This window comes from Coregonus clupeaformis, chromosome 25 (genome assembly GCF_020615455.1).
Source record: "Coregonus clupeaformis isolate EN_2021a chromosome 25, ASM2061545v1, whole genome shotgun sequence".
NCBI classification, from domain to species: domain Eukaryota; kingdom Metazoa; phylum Chordata; class Actinopteri; order Salmoniformes; family Salmonidae; genus Coregonus; species Coregonus clupeaformis.
This window is the reverse complement of record NC_059216.1, coordinates 399,272-419,283: the sequence shown is the minus strand read 5'-3', so window position 1 is coordinate 419,283 and position 20,012 is coordinate 399,272. Positions and strand designations below refer to the sequence as shown.

The following is a 20,012-nucleotide window of genomic DNA, read 5'->3' as shown; positions in this document are numbered from 1 at the left end:
GCTCTGTGCTGCCATCCGCTGGTTTTCATGTGGTATGACACTGGGGAAGTATATGCTTGTTACAAAACACCCACTCCATTGCATTGCGGTCCGAAAGCGTTATCCTAAGAAAGCTTGATTCTTATTGCAAAACATCTCAGGATTGTCCTGGAATGTAAAACTCAGTAACTATTTTGTGTATTGAAAAAACCCATGGGAATGAATGCAGCCTTTCACTGAATGCAACATTTTTAGGGTTCCAAGAATGGTGGGTTTTGAACAAGCATGAACAAGAATGTGACTGACCATTAAACTTACAGGCCTGTGGCAACACATTTTTTTCTTTATTCAGAGTAAGATGTGTCAACATCCAGCATGACAAGAATTGTACAAAGTTCACAATTTAAAAATGAAATATCACAGCAACTTGTGATCTCACACACTTATAGCAAAATTAAAATGTCAACAAATCCATGCTGTGTAGTACAAAAATAAATTAAACTTCAGTTCCACAGAGAGCACAATAGTTTGTACAAAATCCTATTTTTGTTCATGATTACTTAAATCAACTTCAAAATGATTAAGTTAAAATAAATAAACTCTGATGAATTCACAATAATTTATATGAAAATTCAGCATTCTAATATGTGACCCCTTTTGTGTTCCCTATGTAAATAGTCACAGTTAACTTTTTTCAAATTTGATATTTTGTACCAACTGTAGATGAGCAACCGGTTTGTGCTTTAAATCCCTTTCAATTGTACTGATAATGAGAATTAATTAAAAAACTGATGCTAGGTATTACTCTACTGAAAGCATTACTATATTGGCAAAAAGCTGCAGACACAATGTTGTGGAGAAAGGCATACTGTATGCAGTCATTGACGATAGAGCCCTAAAAGAGGATGTAAAAGTACAATAGATGAGATCAGGTGAACGACAAGCACCTTTGCATTAGCTCTCAAAAAGGCCAATTCTGAACATGGTCGCTAACAACTAATACCACAACATAAAGAAGGGCTGCATACAGACATGAAACTGCATCACCCCAATCAGAGCAGAAGAGTCAACTAGAAGAGTTCATTTCCCACTCTCCAAGCCTAATGGGAAAACAACCTCTTTTTACTTCCTCTTTTTTTGTAACCTTTAATTGATTAACTATTTAATTTGTACAGTGATTAGATATAAAGTGCTGCTGGGGATGATTTAAAATTCATATAACATACCAAAATGAAATAGCATCATTGTTTGACCATTTGATAATACAGTATTACTGGTATGGTTATAATCGTAATTTCTGATTCAAATCCCTGTAGTCTCTTTCAGTGGTACTAATTCATCACCTAGTGGCTCTTAGCAGTTATTTGCTCCAATCGTGTGCCAAAGGAACACCTGGAAATTGCACGCCGCCGCATGTTAGGATACTATCTCTAGGACAAGTGCAAATAGTCTACTGGCAAGTGGGGACAATGACCCTGTAAGTCCCGCTCTCGCTCATACTTTAGTATAAATACTCTTTACAAAACCGTTGTCACCTCCGTTTAGGCTCTCAGGTACTGCTTTAGTTTCTGTAAAAACATCAAAACATGGAAACCAAGGTGTCCCTTATGTGCAAAATCGTATGTAAAGAAAGTGGAACTCATAGAGCATCTTTCCTCTTTAAAACTGAATGTCCAACTTTTTTAAATACTTTTTTTGTATTCAAAGATTTATATAAAATATTTTATTTTACATATAGTAAAAAGAATAATTAGTTCCTCCACCCCTATCTTTAAAAACAAGTAATTGCATATACCCAAAAAATGTTTTCCTGTAGATTGCATTCCATATCTATAAGCATATGATTTAGATATATATTGCTGAGACATTGCCCGACTCTAGCAACAGAAGTTTCGAAATTTGAAACAGAACTAACTACTAAATGCTAGAATGAGTCCTGCATACTCTATTGCCATTATACATCACCAATGGGTATCTACAAACACAAAATGTCAAGAGTGAATAGTACTTTCTAGATAATGGGATTTTCACCATTGGGTTTCCGTGTCATGATGTTTACAATAAAACTGTAACATTCATACAAACATCAAGTCAGTTTCTTTCCATACTAATTTCCAACACCTATTAAAAATGCCCCCACCTACAGCTACCAACCTTTAAAAAATAAGACAAATAATTTTTCAAGCATTGTTAAAAATAAAGTAATTTGCAACCAAGTCTTGCTATTCAACAATCTGCACACAAGAAAAAACAAACATCTTTAGAATTCCAAAGTCATCGTTTGAGCAGAAGATCATTGAAAAGTAGCTACCTCCGTGCAGTTCCCCCATTGTTTTTGTAACTTTTTTTTTTCACTGTCCAGTGCAGCTTTTTCATCTAAAATGCTTCATCATCAAGCATTGAAAGGAACACATGTCTTATGTTATACAGCTTACTGTTCAGAAATATACACAAAAAAATGTGCATACATGAGCAGCTAGAAACATTACATCACACTATGTCAGCTCATACAGTATGAAAACGTACAAAAGGTGAATGTTTTCAAAAACTATTTTGTCATTTACTATTTTTTTTCTTCAAAGCAAGACAAAAAAGAAAAATCATAATGACGTTTTCTAAGCATAACACTTCTTTTTTTTAAAGAACGAAAATCAAAATGTAACACTGTTTGATACGTTACAGCAGCATGAGGCATCATCCTATCATGTCACTTCTAGTTCTTTCCTGTGAATGTTGTTTTCCTTCACTCCTCTTTGAGAAGAAGCTCTGTTATTTGCTGGGCTAGGTCGTGGGCTGGGCTACACTTGGATTCCTTGCACCGCTTGTTTGATGTTTTCCAGCAGGGCTTTGTTTTCTGGACTCTGGTAATGCTCCTGGTTAGTGTACATGTCTGTTAGAGTGGTCACATAAGCATCAAAGTTCTGATCGCTGATCGGCTCCTGTGGAACATTTCAACAACAGCAGAATTAGGTGAGATCATGAGAAGAAGAGGTGATAAACAGAGAACAGAAAACAGGCCTGAAAATAACCTTTAAAATCATCCTTTGAGGAGCTAAGACATACAAACAGTTGTTTGAACAAAATATCTAACCAGAGATAATAAAACCACTTGAAACAAACTATTCTCTAAACAAACTATTCTCTAAACTAGCCCCGTGAAAGGGCCTTTTCATATTTGATTGCTCCAAAAATAAGGCATCTTGCCACAGGGAAAAGGCTGAGAGGTGGTGGTCTTAGACAAAGATGATCAACACAGAGTAAGATGTCCTCTGTAGCTCAGCTGGTAGAGCACGGCGCTTGTAACGCCAAGGTAGTGGGTTCGATCCCCAGGACCACCCATACACAAACAATTTTTTTATGCACGCATGACTGTAAGTCGCTTTGGATAAAAGCGTCTGCTAAATGGCATATTATTTATGTCATGCAGTGACATCCACATTGGGAAGAGAGGGTCATGCTGCAGTGTCTATACACATTTAATGTTTATACACTTTGCAACCAACAAGTGCACTTTCACTTTGCTAAAACAAGCTTTTCCCATTCAAATAGATGATCATTGCGGTTAGAAAGATTGTAATAAAGGAAAATTCAAGATTGGATGGGAATCAGGATGACTGGGGAAAATAAATGGTCATATGAATGAAATACAGATGGACATGGGAAAGACATGAGGACATGAATGGGAGAGTTTCTGAACCAGACATAGGACTAAATCTGCTGACTCTATTATGGTGCCTTTGATGATACTACAATTAGGGCCCTGTGTTTTGATGATACTATCATTAGGGCCCTGTGTTTTGATGATACTATCATTAGGGCCCTGCGTTTTGATGATACTATCATTAGGGCCCTGTGTTTTGATGATACTATCATTAGGGCCCTGTGTTTTGATGATACTATCATTAGGGCCCTGTGTTTTGATGATACTATCATTAGGGCCCTGTGTTTTGATGAAACTATCATTGGGGCCCTGTGTTTTGCACAATCATGTGACATGCCTGAATTTGAACCTTTATTTAAAGCTTTTTCATCAAACTGTCCCCTTTTCGTTTTATGTCAGTTGGTCCAGCACCATCCTCTGACCATTGCTGTCAGTCTTGGTCTAATTTTCATTTCTGGCTTAAAATACAGGACAAAAATACAGGACAAAATCTTGCTATGTAACCTGATTGCGCAAAACACATGGCCAATCTTTCATACAGTGCCCTGATGAAGAAACAAGGAGAAGGATTAACATAAAGAAAAGCAGTGTTAGAGTAAGAATATGATGAATGATCGTCTTACTCTCTGATGCATCTGTAAGCAGCTGTTATTTCTAATGGAAGCCTCTTTGTGTGCCAGCGGTTTCTATGGGGGGAAAGGTTAGTTACTGTTAGTTGCTACCTAGCTACTGTTACTCTCTCAAACAATCACTAGGTGGTAGCATTTGAGATACAGTACCAACAGAACATCTAACACAATTGATATGTGAAAGAAATAGAGGCAAAACATAACAAAACATACAGTAAAAGAAGAATGCATCTGTGGTAGCGAATTGGGCCTGCAACTGAATCCAGCTCACAACATAGTCAGAATGATCATAGCCTCTGGAATTATATCTTATTGTGTTCACACACAAAAGTTACAATTTTTTAGAAAAGGAGATACAGTTTTAAGAATAAGAAAATGCCAAGATTTTAATTTGTAAATGACACGGGCATCATTCATAGTTTTTGGTGATATTTTTTTCCTTATTTTATGAAGATTATAAGAAAAAAACCTAATGGATGCTTATGGAGAAAAGCTGTTTTTGACATGCCTTAAATACTTTTAGCACTACAGTAAATAAAGACCTGCAATTATAGCATGTGGTGTACTATGAAAATCCATGATAGATCAACAAGTACGTTTGTTGAATTTACAAACGTAGTAGCCTATAGCTACAGACAGAGAGTCAAAGTGGTGGAGACTAAGTTTTCATTGCACTGATAACAGGTAGATGGCAGTACTTTACTCAAGCAGCAAAATCTTTAGGTGCCGGTACTCAGCTCTGGTGAGCTCCTGCCCAAGTCAAGCACTGTTAACACTTTTGTTTGAAACTGATTGTCCAATCTGTCTATATGTTGAATATCAGAAAACAGTGTCTGCAGACTGTTCTTTGGTCACCATTGTGAGTCTCTGTGTAAAATGGACCCCTAATTCATAACACAAGCCTCATATAAAATTCCCCCTTTTCAGTTTGGCAAAAATTAGGAATACTCTTATTTTTCATTGATCTAGGCTTGGAAATCCCCTGCTCAACTCAGCATGCACAAACACTGGATCCTTATGGGCTTCACAGAAATGAATAGATAAATACTGTACATAGATGAGTATGTAAATGAATCAACTCATATGCTACAGTATGTTTGCTTATAGGAACTTGCCCAATTGCCATTCTTGGTGTTCCCTTACCATATGAGGGAGCTGGATATTAGCTAAACTGTTAATCAGTGTCTGGCTGAGGCTGGCCAGCTCATGCAGGAGAGATTCATTTTGATGTTCAATCACCTTGTTTTCTTCCTCTATTGACTTCATATTAGACTCCATTGTGGTAATCTAGGGAAGGGGGGATGAGAGAAGAAGAGGGTTATGGTAAAGGTAGTGCTTTTTTACCTCTGGTTGTTACAGCGGAGCACACAGGGTGCAGTTCACAGTTCACATACCACGGGCAGCAGCATACCTCAGATATGCCACAACTCACTGCTGATTGGCTGGCGTGCAGCCATCTCTATGACATAATCACACGTAGCGATGGATGTAACCGCAACAGAGCAACACAGGTGAAGAGCAATGAAGCATGGACAGATGCAATTCAACACACTGACACTCACTCAAATGTACTAAAAGTCTGTGGGGTGTTTTCAAACAAATATGCTATGTGCCGCCAATGCACTATTGTGCACATAACAGTAAGTTTCAGTTCCAAAGTGTACTACAAGTTGGAAAACAGCCCGTATTTCAAAATGAGATCAAACTGGCATGCAATCTCAAAAAGGCAAACTGTAGGTGAACATATTGTGAAGTTCCTCTCTTTCTGGAATGTTTGATACTTCCTTGATACTGATGTGTAGCTTCTGCAGCTCACAGACACAAATAGTTATTTAGGAAGGAACCCTTTCATACAAGCTGTGAAAGCCGCTGCTCCTGTTCCTTTTCTACTGGAGCTTTAGGATGTTAGTGGGGACAGGGGGTTTCACTTTATTGGCTGTGAGTGACTATGCTCTCTCTGTTTGGCAAGCAGGCGATCCCAGAGGTATAGTGCTTTATAATTAGGAATCCCCCACTTTGTTACACTGCATTCTCCCAGATGTGAGATATGCTAGGATTTCTCTCACTGATGGTAGATCATGAATGACAATTGGACAGCTTTTTCCAAACTGGAGTGACTTTTAGCGGAGGGTAGATTCATTTAGGTGTATGCTGTACAACAATGAAATACACACTTCATTGTGGTACACACTACCATTATATGAGCTCTGAAAATAGCAGAATGATGTGCCACAATGGGTAGAAACTGAAAGGTAAGCATGAAATGAGTCTAATCTTCCAACTAAACAAATGGCGAAGTACTACTGACTTACCTGTGTTCTAAGTTTGATCATATCTGCTTCCACTTGTGAATTAGATTCACTTAAATCTTTGATTTCTTCATCCAGCTGTTTAATCTCTTCCTCATTTTCGATTCCTTAAAAAGATAAAACAGTGAACAATTATTAGACACCTGCCACCCTGTCACGTCTCCTCCTGTTGCTCCCCTCCGGCGCTCTGATTCGCCGGTCTACTGAGCCACCGGTCTGAGCGCACCACCTCGGCAACACCGGAATGGAAACCCAACGCACCCTAATCAACTCCAGCGCACCTGCACCTCATCAGCTCATCACCACCCCTATATAGCCCTGGACTGTTCAGTGTTGTGTTGTGTGTGATTGTTAGTGTCTTGTCGTGTACTCGCTCTTTGTTGTTCTCTTGCTCAGTGTTAAGTAAACCTTTATATTGTTGATGTCTGCGTCCTGCCTCTTCATATCCTCAGCACTCGTTACACACCCACCCCAAGCCCAACTAAATATTTCAAATGATCTGTCAGTGTGGTGTGTGAATGAGAGAGGGATGGTCTCTTATACACTAATTGTCACTGGCTAGTTTGCTAGCTCAGAGGCTGTATGGCAATCCTGGCACCTTTGTTTCAGATTGGGGTTCCACTCAGTAGCTCATTACGCATACACACTCCTGTTTGGTTCTTTATGTCAGATTGGGATTCTACTCAGTGGCTCATTACGCATATCCACTCCTGATTGGTTCTTTATGTCAGATTGGGATTGGACTCATTACGCATACCCACTCCTGATTGGCTCTTTATCTCAGATTGGGATTCGACTCATTACACATACACACTCCTGATTGGCTCTGTATGTCATATTGGGATTTCACTCAGTAGCTCATTACGCATACACACTCCTGATTGGATCCATTGTGTGAGTGAGCGGTGACAGTCATTACCGTTGCTGGTGCGCTGTTTTATTGTTAGCATTTCAGACAGTCCAGACAGTCTGGCTTTCTTCATGGCAGAGGTGGCACGCGGACAGCCTGACAAACTGGGGGAACAGATGAGAATATAGTACATTTTTAGACACAAATAGTTCATATTGTATTTAAACACACACACACAACCTGGCTGGATGGGTGAAATCATTGGCTCCACTAGCTTTCACAGATCCCGTCAGATCAGTGATTACGTCAAGGAAGGGAGAAAGGGAGGATGCATGATCAAGTATTGATGCAGGACCCAGACCCACCTCCGATGTGTGAGGAAGCTCCCACTGACGTGACCCGAGCCGTCACAGCCCGGGGTGGGACAGGACATGCCGTCTGTCTTCCCAGCCTTCCATGTGAACTGGGAGCCGTTCATGTAACCGTCCTTCTGCCGCTTGGCCGCTAGGGGGCAGCCTGACGCGCTGCGGTGAGACGCGTACTTCCCCGTCACATGACCCTGACCGCCACAGCCCGGGACTGGACACCTGTGGATGGCATAGGGATGCTCTGGTTATTCTAATAACCAGGGTCAGGAGGTTTTTTCTGACAAGGGCCCAGAAGTTTTCCTGCTCAGGATGCATTGTCAGGAAGAATTGTGTAATTAATTACATAGTTATTGCTATGACATAAGGTCTTCGTAATGTAAAATTGGACCACATATAGCTTCATGGGTGCTTGAGTTGAGGAAATATCATTACAGAATTGAATGCAGTATGGCTTTGTTTGTGTTTTGAGTACCAGTGTGCAGAATGGGAGACAATACAGTATTTGTAATCACTCCGACTTAAATATAAATAAAAACACCTTAAATCTGGTCTGATCCGGTCTAATCTGTCCCTTTGGCAGTTTATCACACTGACACAGATTACAGTCAGTCAATGTTAAGTCAGCAGTCGGCACTATGGCTAATAAGATGCAGTGAATCTGCAAATGTTTCATCACATCATATTTCCCCAGTGGATTATTGTTACAACTCCCCTTGGTTTTATTAAACTATCAATCAGGATTATTATATTTCCAGAAACAGTCACAATCTCTTTCCCCCTCCCTGGGGGGGAAACTGATCCAAACCCCCACACACAGTTCCAAATGCTTTCACAAAGAAAAAAGGTTGACTCTAAGTCCTATAACTTTTCTCCACCAGCCAATGCTTATTTGGAGCTGGTTTTTTGTTGTTGATTTTATTAGGATCCCCATTAGCCGACGCCAGTGGCGACAGCTAGTTTTACTGGGGTCCGACACATAACGAAAAATACATTACAGACAAAATACATGTCAGTACATACACCCAACAAGTAGGTCACATGAGGGAGCGGCATTGTGCGGTGAGGTGTTGCTTTATTTGTTTTTTTGAAACCAGGTTTGCTGTTCACTTGCACTATATGAGATGGAAGGGAGTTCCATGCAATCATGGCTTATAGATAGATGTGTGGGAAAGCGACCCTGCCTCTCTTGGCTTGGCTGACCGTGTGAGACAGATTGACAGACAGACAGACAGACAGGCCAGAGTGTTGGTTTTCTCTCAGCACCACTGAGAAATCGATGGGAGTGCAGCCAGAAAAGCCCATTAGAGAGAATCCAGATCAATCTGTCTCTCTCTCCAGCTAACTGTCTCTGTATCTTTTTGTGATGCCACAACAGAAGATCCCTATGTAGGACAATCCTCATTTTCAAACCATGGCAGACTGGGGGTTGCCTGTCTCAGTTTCAATCTAAAAATACCCCTATTCTTTTGTATTAAGAACAGTGAGAGTTGGTTAAGGGCATCTAGAAATTGGGTGAGAGCTGTAGTTCCCTGAGTCTTTGAGAGGGGTGTGGCAGGCTAACTCTACCTGATGGGCTCCTGGTCCTCCTTGTCCTCTTTACTGTGTGTTATCTTGATCCCACTCTTCCTGGCCCGCGGACACCCTGATAGACTGCAGAGGAAAGACAACCACATCAATTGCAAATATTATTAATACACAGAACTTACTCTGACCCAGCCTGAGAGGTGTGTGTGCAGTCTACTGCCAGTGTGAATAACGAGAAGTGTGTGTATGTGTTTATTTTACCTTCTGTGTGATGCGTAGTTGCCAGTGTTATGCCCCGAACCATCGCACCCCGGTGTCGGGCACCTGGGACAGAAAACACAGCGAATCAGGGCCTACAGCAATCAACAGGGCTTGAAGGACACACTCAAAATCACACTAATCACATCTATAATGTATTTCACTGTAACAGTCAGTAGAGTGTACTCCAATTAGGGGAGGGGTGGTAAGGTTAAGGGAAAATAATAAAGGAAAATGTATGTAAAAAAATTAATATATATACTATATATATATATATATACATATATATTTACAAAAAATATATATGGGGGATTGGAAATAATGCAGATAATTAAAATTGATAGAAGCCACAATCTATCTGCAATATTAAAGCTGATCTACCCCATAAATAAAACATAAATAATAATAACAGTCAGTAGAGTGTATTTGTTTTGTCTGAGGAACTAAAACCAAGTTGAGAATTCAAGAATCGGGAATTATACTTTTTTCACAAGATATCAACAAAAGAAGAAACAAAAATAAGAATGAAACATCTAACGCCTTACTTGAGCTCTTGTGAGTTGGTGGCCATCATACTTCGAATGCTTTTGTCAGCTAAAGGACAGCCAGAGAGTCTGGAAGATATCCATGACAACGTTAGTGAGGAAAAGAAGAGAGAGGACACACCACTGAAACATGAGGACACAGACAAACACGCACAGTACACACTGTACACACACACACTTACACACAAACACACACGTTGACAAGAATGGAATTGCAAGAAATCCATGACGCAAGTGCAGGGGGGACTATGGGTCAGTAAATAAAAGTGTTAACCTCTCTAAATAACTGCATTCAGAAATAGCCTGTGTAGAACATAAATGTTTTGTTGACATGCTCTGTAATTTCATTGACTACATTCCTTGACACAATTGGGTATCTGGTAGGCCTATGTGTGTCATGATGATTCACATCACTTAGACACTGTACGTTGACTCAACGGGTTAACTGTAATCATACTCAAAGGGTTAACACAGAGATGTGCATTCTGGCTGCAGTAGTCCGACAGCATACAGTGAGGGAAAAAAGTATTTGATCCCCTGCTGATTTTGTACGTTTGCCCACTGACAAAGAAATGATCAGTCTATAATTTTAATGGTAGGTTTATTTGAACAGTGAGAGACAGAATAACAACAAAAAAATCCAGAAAAACGCATGTCAAAAATGTTATAAATTGATTTGCATTTTAAATGAGGGAAATAAGTATTTGACCCCTCTGCAAAACATGACTTAGTACTTGGTGGCAAACCCCTTGTTGGCAATCACAGAGGTCAGACGTTTCTTGTAGTTGGCCACCAGGTTTGCACACATCTCAGGAGGGATTTTGTCCCACTCCTCTTTGCAGATCTTCTCCAAGTCATTAAGGTTTCGAGGCTGACGTTTGGCAACTCGAACCTTCAGCTCATCCCACAGATTTTCTATGGGATTAAGGTCTGGAGACTGGCTAGGCCACTCCAGGACCTTAATGTGCTTCTTCTTGAGCCACTCCTTTGTTGCCTTGGCCGTGTGTTTTGGGTCATTGTCATGCTGGAATACCCATCCACAACCCATTTTCAATGCCCTGACTGAGGGAAGGAGGTTCTCACCCAAGATTTGACGGTACATGGCCCCGTCCATTTTCCCTTTGATGCGGTGAAGTTGTCCTGTCCCCTTAGCAGAAAAACACCCCCAAAGCATAATGTTTCCACCTCCATGTTTGACTGTGGGGATGGTGTTCTTGGGGTCATAGGCAGCATTCCTCCTCCTCCAAACACGGCGTGTTGAGTTGATGCCAAAGAGCTCCATTTTGGTCTCATCTGACAACAACACTTTCACCCAGTTCTCCTCTGAATCATTCAGATGTTCATTGGCAAACTTCAGACGGGCATGTACAGTGGGGAAAAAAAGTATTTAGTCAGCCACCAATTGTGCAAGTTCTCCCACTTAAAAAGATGAGAGAGGCCTGTAATTTTCATCATAGGTACACGTCAACTATGACAGACAAAATGAGAAAAAAAAATCCAGAAAATCACATTGTAGGATTTTTAATGAATTTATTTGCAAATTATGGTGGAAAATAAGTATTTGGTCAATAACAAAAGTTTCTCAATACTTTGTTATATACCCTTTGTTGGCAATGACACAGGTCAAACGTTTTCTGTAAGTCTTCACAAGGTTTTCACACACTGTTGCTGGTATTTTGGCCCATTCCTCCATGCAGATCTCCTCTAGAGCAGTGATGTTTTGGGGCTGTCGCTGGGCAACACGGACTTTCAACTCCCTCCAAAGATTTTCTATGGGGTTGAGATCTGGAGACTGGCTAGGCCACTCCAGGACCTTGAAATGCTTCTTACGAAGCCACTCCTTCGTTGCCCGGGCGGTGTGTTTGGGATCATTGCCATGCTGAAAGACCCAGCCACGTTTCATCTTCAATGCCCTTGCTGATGGAAGGAGGTTTTCACTCAAAATCTCATGATACATGGCCCCATTCATTCTTTCCTTTACACAGATCAGTCGTCCTGGTCCCTTTGCAGAAAAACAGCCCCAAAGCATGATGTTTCCACCCCCATGCTTCACAGTAGGTATGGTGTTCTTTGGATGCAACTCAGCATTCTTTGTCCTCCAAACACGACGAGTTGAGTTTTTACCAAAAAGTTCTATTTTGGTTTCATCTGACCATATGACATTCTCCCAATCCTCTTCTGGATCATCCAAATGCAAACTTCAGATGGGCCTGGACATGTACTGGCTTAAGCAGGGGGACACGTCTGGCACTGCAGAATTTGAGTCCCTGGCGGCGTAGTGTGTTACTGATAGTAGGCTTTGTTACTTTGGTCCCAGCTCTCTGCAGGTCATTCACTAGGTCCCCCCGTGTGGTTCTGGGATTTTTGCTCACCGTTCTTGTGATCATTTTGACCCCACGGGGTGAGATCTTGCATGGAGCCCCAGATCAAGGGAGATTATCAGTGGTCTTGTATGTCTTCCATTTCCTAATAATTGCTCCCACAGTTGATTTCTTCAAACCAAGCTGCTTACCTATTGCAGATTCAGTCTTCCCAGCCTGGTGCAGGTCTACAATTTTGTTTCTGGTGTCCTTTGACAGCTCTTTGGTCTTGGCCATAGTGGAGTTTGGAGTGTGACTGTTTGAGGTTGTGGACAGGTGTCTTTTATACTGATAACAAGTTCAAACAGGTGCCATTAATGCAGGTAACGAGTGGAGGACAGAGGAGCCTCTTAAAGAAGAAGTTACAGGTATGTGAGAGCCAGAAATCTTGCTTGTTTGTAGGTGACCAAATACTTATTTTCCACCATAATTTGCAAATAAATTCATTAAAAATCCTACAATGTGATTTTCTGGATTTTTTTTCCTCAATTTGTCTGTCATAGTTGACGTGTACCTATGATGAAAATTACAGGCCTCTCTCATCTTTTTAAGTGGGAGAACTTGCACAATTGGTGGCTGACTAAATACTTTTTTTCCCCACTGTATATGTGCTTTCCTGCGCTGCAGGATTTCAGTCCTTCACGGCGTAGTGTGTTACCAATTGTTTTCTTGGTGACTATGGTCCCAGCTGCCTTGAGATAATTGACAAGATCCTCCCGTGTAGTTCTGGGCTGATTCCTCAACCGTTCTCATGATCATTGCAACTCCACGAGGTGAGATCTTGCATGGAGCCCCAGGCCGAGGGAGATTGACAGTTATTTTGTGTTTCTTCCATTTGTGAATAATCGCACCAACTGTTGTCACCTTCTCACCAAGCTGCTTGGCGATGGTCTTGTAGCCCATTCCAGCCTTATGTAGGTCTACAATCTTGTCCCTGACATCCTTGGAGAGCTCTTTGGTCTTGGCCATGGTGGAGAGTTTGGAATCTGATTGATTGATTGCTTCTGTGGACAGGTGTCTTTTATACAGGTAACAAGCTGAGATTAGGAGCACTCCCTTTAAGAGTGTGCTCCTAATCTCAGCTCGTTACCTGTATAAAAGACACCTGGGAGCCAGAAATCTTTCTGATTGAGAGGGGGTCAAATACTTATTTCCCTCATAAAATGCAAATCAATTTATAACATTTTTGACATGCGTTTTCTGGATTTTTTGTTCGTTATTCTGTCTCTCACTGTTCAAGTAAACCTACCATTCAAATTATAGACTGATAATTTCTTTGTCAGTGGGCAAACGTACAAAATCAGCAGGGGATCAAATACTTTATTCCCTCACTGTAGTCGAGGTAAGCTGAAAACAATAAATCCAAGAGACTTATTCCACCAGTCACAGCTTTGTGAAGTGTAATTGCCAGTCACATGACCACTCCCCTCACACCCAGATGTTGGGCATCTGTCACCAGAGAAATAGACCAATGAAAATGAAATGAAACCAAAACAAGAGGAAAATAAAATAAAATAAATAGCTTTTTCATTGTTTCCAGTTTAGCTTCACTGTCTGCAAAAATGGTTTGGTTTGTTTTGGACCTGTTCTAAGGCGCAGCTGCAACATGATGAGGTAATCATATTTTATTACGATAAAGCATCAACATAAGAGAAGCATAAGAAGCCAGCAATACACTGGCTGAAGAGCTGTGGATCAAATGAAAAGCTGGCTAAACAGTGCGCTGCAAAATGTAGCATGCCATTAGTGCCAAGGAGGAGAGGTGGGTGGGGTGGTTCCTCTGAAGCAAAGGAACCGAACAGAGACAGGAAAGAAGGAAAAGCAAAAAGGAAGGAGCAGAGGAGAAAAGCAGATGGGGGGTGGAGCAGAATGGAGGGGTGGCACACACACATCCCGTACAGGTCAGTCTTACGTTATCAGGTCCTTCTTGCTCTCTTTGCACTGGGCGTACTTGGGCTTGGGGCTGTGCATGGTGACATCTTCAGAGTAACCTCGCTGCTCCAGCAGCTCCTGGAATGGGTCCATGTCATTAGGCTAGAGAAAGAGAGGGGTGGAGGAGAGAGAAAAGGTGTATGAGAGAGAGGGATGGGTGAGAAAGACGGGAAACGAGAGAGATTGGGATGAGAGGGTGAATAAGAGAGAGGGATAAGAGAGAGAAAAGAGGAGAGCGAGAGAGAGAGTGATGGAGGAGAGTGAAAGAGAGATATACACAGTCAAAAAGATGGCGAGTATGGAGGGGGACTTGTTGTTCCAGTTTACACAGGATGGAGCTAGCATGCCATGATTTGTTACGCATACAAAGCCGTTTCTTTTAGTCTATTCAAACAGACCCCATTTAAAAGGAAACAAGCACTCATTAAGATCAGGTGTGGCCAATAAGTGCACTCGTCCAACACACCTGAACACAGAGTTTTGTTGATGCTGAGAACGGAATGTATATGTTTTTAAATAACATTCTTAGAACGTTCTCTGAACGTTACTAAAGTTTTCTTGTGGTTTTTATGGAAATGTATCTTAACGTTCTCTGAACAATTTGAGAACATTACTTGAAACCTGTAGGAAACGTTATGCTGAAGTACTGGAATTCCAACAGAAGAATGTTGTTTCTCAACGTTCTCTGAACTACTTCAGAACATTCCCAATGTCAAACCAGTTGGAGAACGTTCCTAGAACATTACCGAAATTAAAATTAAATGTAACCATGTTTGAACTTTTAGAAAACGTTCTGTTAAAGTAATGAAATACAAAGAAAATAACATTTTTTTCTCAAGTTACTTAAAAGTGCTGAGAATGTTCCATAGCCAAGCAAATATCCTGTACCATTCCCAGAAAGTTGTGGGAAGGTTGTATGCTAAATAACCATAAGACATCCACACTCTCACCAAGCTTTAAGAAACATATTGTTCCCAGAACATTATGTGCTAGCTGGGTATGGATTGAAACTGACAGCTCTGACAGAGCAACTATCTGTAGGAGACAGAGGGCATGGGAGGCATGGCCCATCAGGCTGCCAGCAGCTGCCAGCACCAGTTTAGAGATGTTCCTGGGCAGCCAGCAGGGCAGCCAGCAGGGTAGAAGAGGAGCAAGGTAAAGGATGTCCTCTATCACTTATATGTTTGTTTTACTATCCTTGTGGGGACCAAACAATTGATTCCCATTCACAATCCTATTTTCCCTAACCCTTAACATTAACCCTACCCCTAACCTTAACCCCAAACCCCTAACCCTAACCCTTAACCCTAAACCTAACCCTAATTGTAACCCTAACCCTAATTGTAACCCTAACCCTAATTGTAACCATAACCCTAAACCTAACCCCTAAGACTAAAATAGCCTTTGTCCCCTCGTTTTACTATCCTTATGAGGACTTCTAGTCTCCACAAGGATAGTAAAACCAAAAAAACACACACACCTACAAATACCAATTTAGAGCACAATCGGTTGGTGGCATAGTCACTGGCTTAGAGAGGAAGAATGCCTACTTCATAGACTAAAGTTATTACTCAGACCATCAGAGGGTGGATTATCAGCCTCTCACACACACACTGTCACACACACACATACATACACACACAGAGAGAGAGAGAGCAACACAGAGAGAGAGAGAGAGAGAGAGAGAGACAGAGCGAGAGAGAGAAAGAGTCAGAGCTGCCCTGGCGTTCTCAGAGCTTAAGAAGCAGCTTTCTTTAAAACACAATGGCACTTTCTATCTCAATTTGTATGCAAATGAGTGGCCGGCTGGTGGCTGAGGATGCTCTGGTGTGCAGTCAATCTGGGCTGTGGAGAGACATAGTGCTCAGGAAGTACATTTACATTTACATCATTTAGCAGACGGTCTTATCTTAGTCACGTTATTCCTACCTATATGTACATAACTACCTCAATTACCTTGTACACCTGCACATCCACTCAGTACTGCTACCCCGTGTATATAGCCAAGTTATCGTTACTCATTATGAATTTATTCCTCGTGTTATAAAAAAAAAATCTGCATTGTTGGTAAGGGCCCATAAGTAAGCATTTTACTGTTAGTATACACCTGTTGTTTATGAAGCATGTGACAAATACAATTTGATTTGATTTGAATAATACAGTCTACCACCGCCTACCGCCATCACTGCACCAAGGGATCCTAGGAGCGCCTAAGCCAATTTGTTTGTGAGTTTTGCGAATCAACAAAAGAGTCTCTGAATGAGGAGACTGGAAATGCGGTTGTGTATTTAATGCAGGCTTTGAGGATTGATTTAGTAAATAACTTCTTATCACGACAGACTGGAAAAAACGTCAGGGCTATCTTGACTCTCTAGACAAGAAATCCTGGAGTCTTTACTTAGTGCTGCATATGTCTTGAAGCTATCTATTTGCATGACTATTTGCAGGATTGTATGAGGGAAACGTGATAGTAAGACTCTTTGTTGTGCTGAAGTAGGCTTCACTATGTTGTGCTCCTCAGTTTCCCTGTGCCTATTGCCTTCAGCACAATGGAATCAGAATTAGGGAGCTGGCTGAGCGTTCTAATGCAGTACTTAGCAGATACACTAGATGGCACTCTGGTGAAGTCCCAGATCGCTAGTGTCTGACTGCAGACTGGCTTTGTCTACGGTGCAGGCTGTCAGGCAGGGCAGGACTATTGATGTAAATCCTCTATTTTCCTGTGTGTACAGTAATGCCCCTAAAGACACAGGCAAATATATCCAGGAAGAATTGAAGAGCGCTGGGCAGGGTAATTTTGCTAGGTCCTCTACATCACAAAAATGGGCACACACACACACAGTCATGCAGACACGCAGGCACACTCACGTGCACACACACACACGAGTGCGTCGTCTATAGTTTGGAAGGGGATCAACTCTTACAAGAGCACCAAGTATATTTTTTGATTCAAAGAGTAGCTGTTGGTATTGTCTTACTAGGGCAATTGAATTTAAGTGCTGTCTTTTCACTAGTAGCCTAGTTAGTCATTGCTGTTTGAACTGTCTGATTGCTCAGTACTTGTCGTTGTGGACTTAGATTAGTTTCAGGCTAGTTTCAGGCCTATATGTGTAACAGTCTTGCTAATTTGTGGGCGTGTTCAAATCAAATCAAATCAAATTTGATTGGTCACATGCGCCGAATACAACAGGTGCAGACATTACAGTGAAATGCTTACTTACAGCCCTTAACCAACACTGCATTTATTTTTAACAAAAAATGTAAAAATAAAACAACAACAAAAAAAGTGTTGAGAAAAAAAGAGCAGAAGTAAAATAAAATAACAGTAGGGAGGCTATATATACAGGGGGGTACCGGTGCAGAGTCAATGTGCGGGGGCACCGGCTAGTTGAGATAGTTGAAGTAATATGTACATGTGGGTAGAGTTAAAGTGACTATGCATCAATAATTAACAGAGTAGCAGCAGCGTAAAAGGATGGGGTGGGGGGCAGTGCAAATAGTCCGGGTAGCCATGATTAGCTGTTCAGGAGTCTTATGGCTTGGGGGTAGAAGCTGTTGAGAAGTCTTTTGGACCTAGACTTGGCTCTCCGGTACCGCTTGCCGTGCGGTAGCAGGGAGAACAGTCTATGACTAGGGTGGCTGGAGTCTTTGACAATTTTGAGGGCCTTCCTCTGACACCGCCTGGTATAGAGGTCCTGGATGGCAGGAAGCTTGGCCCCAGTGATGTACTGGGCCGTACGCACTACCCTCTGTAGTGCCTTGCGGTCGGAGGCCAAGCAGTTGCCATACCAGGCGGTGATGCAACCAGTCAGGATGCTCTCGATGGTGCAGCTGTATAATTTTTTGAGGATCTGAGGACCCATGCCAAATCTTTTCAGTCTCCTGAGGGGGAATAGGCTTTGTCGTGCCCTCTTCACGACTGTCTTGGTGTGTTTGGACCATGATAGTTCGTTGGTGATGTGGACACCAAGGAACTTGAAGCTCTCAACCTGTTCCACTACAGCCCCGTCGATGAGAATGGGGGCGTGCTCAGTCCTCTTTTTTTTCCTGTAGTCCACAATCATCTCCTTTGTCTTGGTCACGTTGAGGGAGAGGTTGTTGTCCTGGCACCACACGGCCAGGTCTCTGACCTCCTCCCTATAGGCTGTCTCATCGTTGTCGGTGATCAGGCCTACCACTGTTGTGTTGTCGGAAAACTTAATGATGGTGTTGGAGTCGTGCCTGGCCATGCAGTCATGGGTGAACAGAGAGTACAGGAGGGGACTGAGCACGCACCCCTGAGGGGCCCCCCGTGTTGAGGATCAGTGTGGCAGATGTGTTGTTACCTACCCTTACCACCTGGGGCGGCCCGTCAGGAAGTCCAGGATCCAGTTGCAGAGGGAGGTGTTTAGTCCCAGGATCCTTAGCTTAGTGATGAGCTTAGAGGGCACTATGGTGTTGAATGCTGAGCTGTAGTCAATGAATAGCATTCTCACGTAGGTGTTCCTCTTGTCCAGGTGGGAAAGGGCAGTGTGGAGTGCAATAGAGATTGCATCATCTGTGGATCTGTTGGGGCGGTATGCAAATTGGAGTGGGTGTAGGGTTTCTGGGATAATGCTGTTGATGTGAGCCATGACCAGCCTTTCAAAGCACTTCATGGCTACAGACGTCAGTGCTACGGGTCGGTAGTCATTTAGGCAGGTTATCTTAGAGTCCTTGGGCACGGGGACTATGGTGGTCTGCTTGAAACATGTTGGTATTACAGACTCAGTCAGGGACATGTTGAAAATGTCAGTGAAGACACTTGCCAGTTGGTCAGCACATGCTCGGAGTACACGTCCTGATAATCCGTCTGGCCCTGCGGCCTTGTGAATGTTGACCTGCTTAAAAGTCTTACTCACATCGGCTACGGAGAGCGTGATCACATAGTCATCCGGAACAGCTGGTGCTCTCATGCATGCTTCAGTGTTGCTTGCCTCGAAGCGAGCATAGAAGTGGTTTAGCTCGTCTGGTAGGCTTGTGTCACTGGGCAGCTCGCAGCTGTGCTTCCCTTTGTAGTCTGTAATAGTTTTCAAGCCCTGCGAGCGTCAGAGCCAGTGTAGTACGATTCAATCTTAGCCCTGTATTGACTCTTTGCCTGTTTGATGGTTCGTCGGAGGGCATAGCGGGATTTCTTATAAGCGTCCGGGTTATAGTCCCGTTCCTTGAAAGCGGAAGCTCTACCCTTTAGCTCAGTGCGGATGTTTCCTGTAATCCATGGCCTCTGGTTGGGGTATGTACGTACGGTCACTGTGGGGACGACATCATCGATGCACTTATTGATGAAGCTAGTGACTGATGTGGTGTACTCCTCAATGCTGTCTGAAGAATCCCGGAACATGTTCCAGTCTGTGCTAGCAAAACAGTCCTGTAGCTTAGCATCTGCGTCATCTGTTTTCTCCACCTCTGCCAGGCAATCAGCAATCAGTGCTGGGAGGTGTGTATTTCACCTCTGCTAGGCATTTATTGCTAGTACTTCAGTCTCCCCTGTGTTTTCAGCGGCAGCTGTAAGCAGCGGTTTTGTCACCAAAACGAAGGCTGTCGCCGAAACAAAGACGTTTTGCCGAGTTGTTCTGCAG

General features: G+C 42.3%; 1 protein-coding gene across 6 annotated transcripts in view; it reads right to left on the bottom strand.

Moving 5' to 3' along the window:
• Positions 1-302: 302 nt before the first annotated feature.
• LOC121539147 (myelin transcription factor 1-like protein) overlaps positions 303-20,012 on the bottom strand; it is a 237,212-nt gene continuing 217,502 nt past the window's right edge. For 3 of the 6 annotated variants that reach the window (XM_041847428.2, XM_041847427.2, XM_041847429.2), the window contains exons 14-23: positions 14,396-14,517; positions 10,124-10,192; positions 9,582-9,644; positions 9,363-9,446; positions 7,794-8,015; positions 7,498-7,592; positions 6,582-6,685; positions 5,413-5,556; positions 4,264-4,326; positions 303-2,918 (exon numbers count right to left, since the gene is read on the bottom strand). In XM_041847428.2, coding sequence (XP_041703362.1) covers positions 2,778-2,918; positions 4,264-4,326; positions 5,413-5,556; positions 6,582-6,685; positions 7,498-7,592; positions 7,794-8,015; positions 9,363-9,446; positions 9,582-9,644; positions 10,124-10,192; positions 14,396-14,517 — 1,107 coding nt within the window. In that variant the 3' untranslated portion in view covers positions 303-2,777. The remainder of the gene's footprint in view (positions 2,919-4,263; positions 4,327-5,412; positions 5,557-6,581; positions 6,686-7,497; positions 7,593-7,793; positions 8,016-9,362; positions 9,447-9,581; positions 9,645-10,123; positions 10,193-14,395; positions 14,518-20,012) is intronic. The other 3 variants (XM_041847430.2, XM_041847431.2, XM_041847432.2) reach the window with 3 other exon arrangements.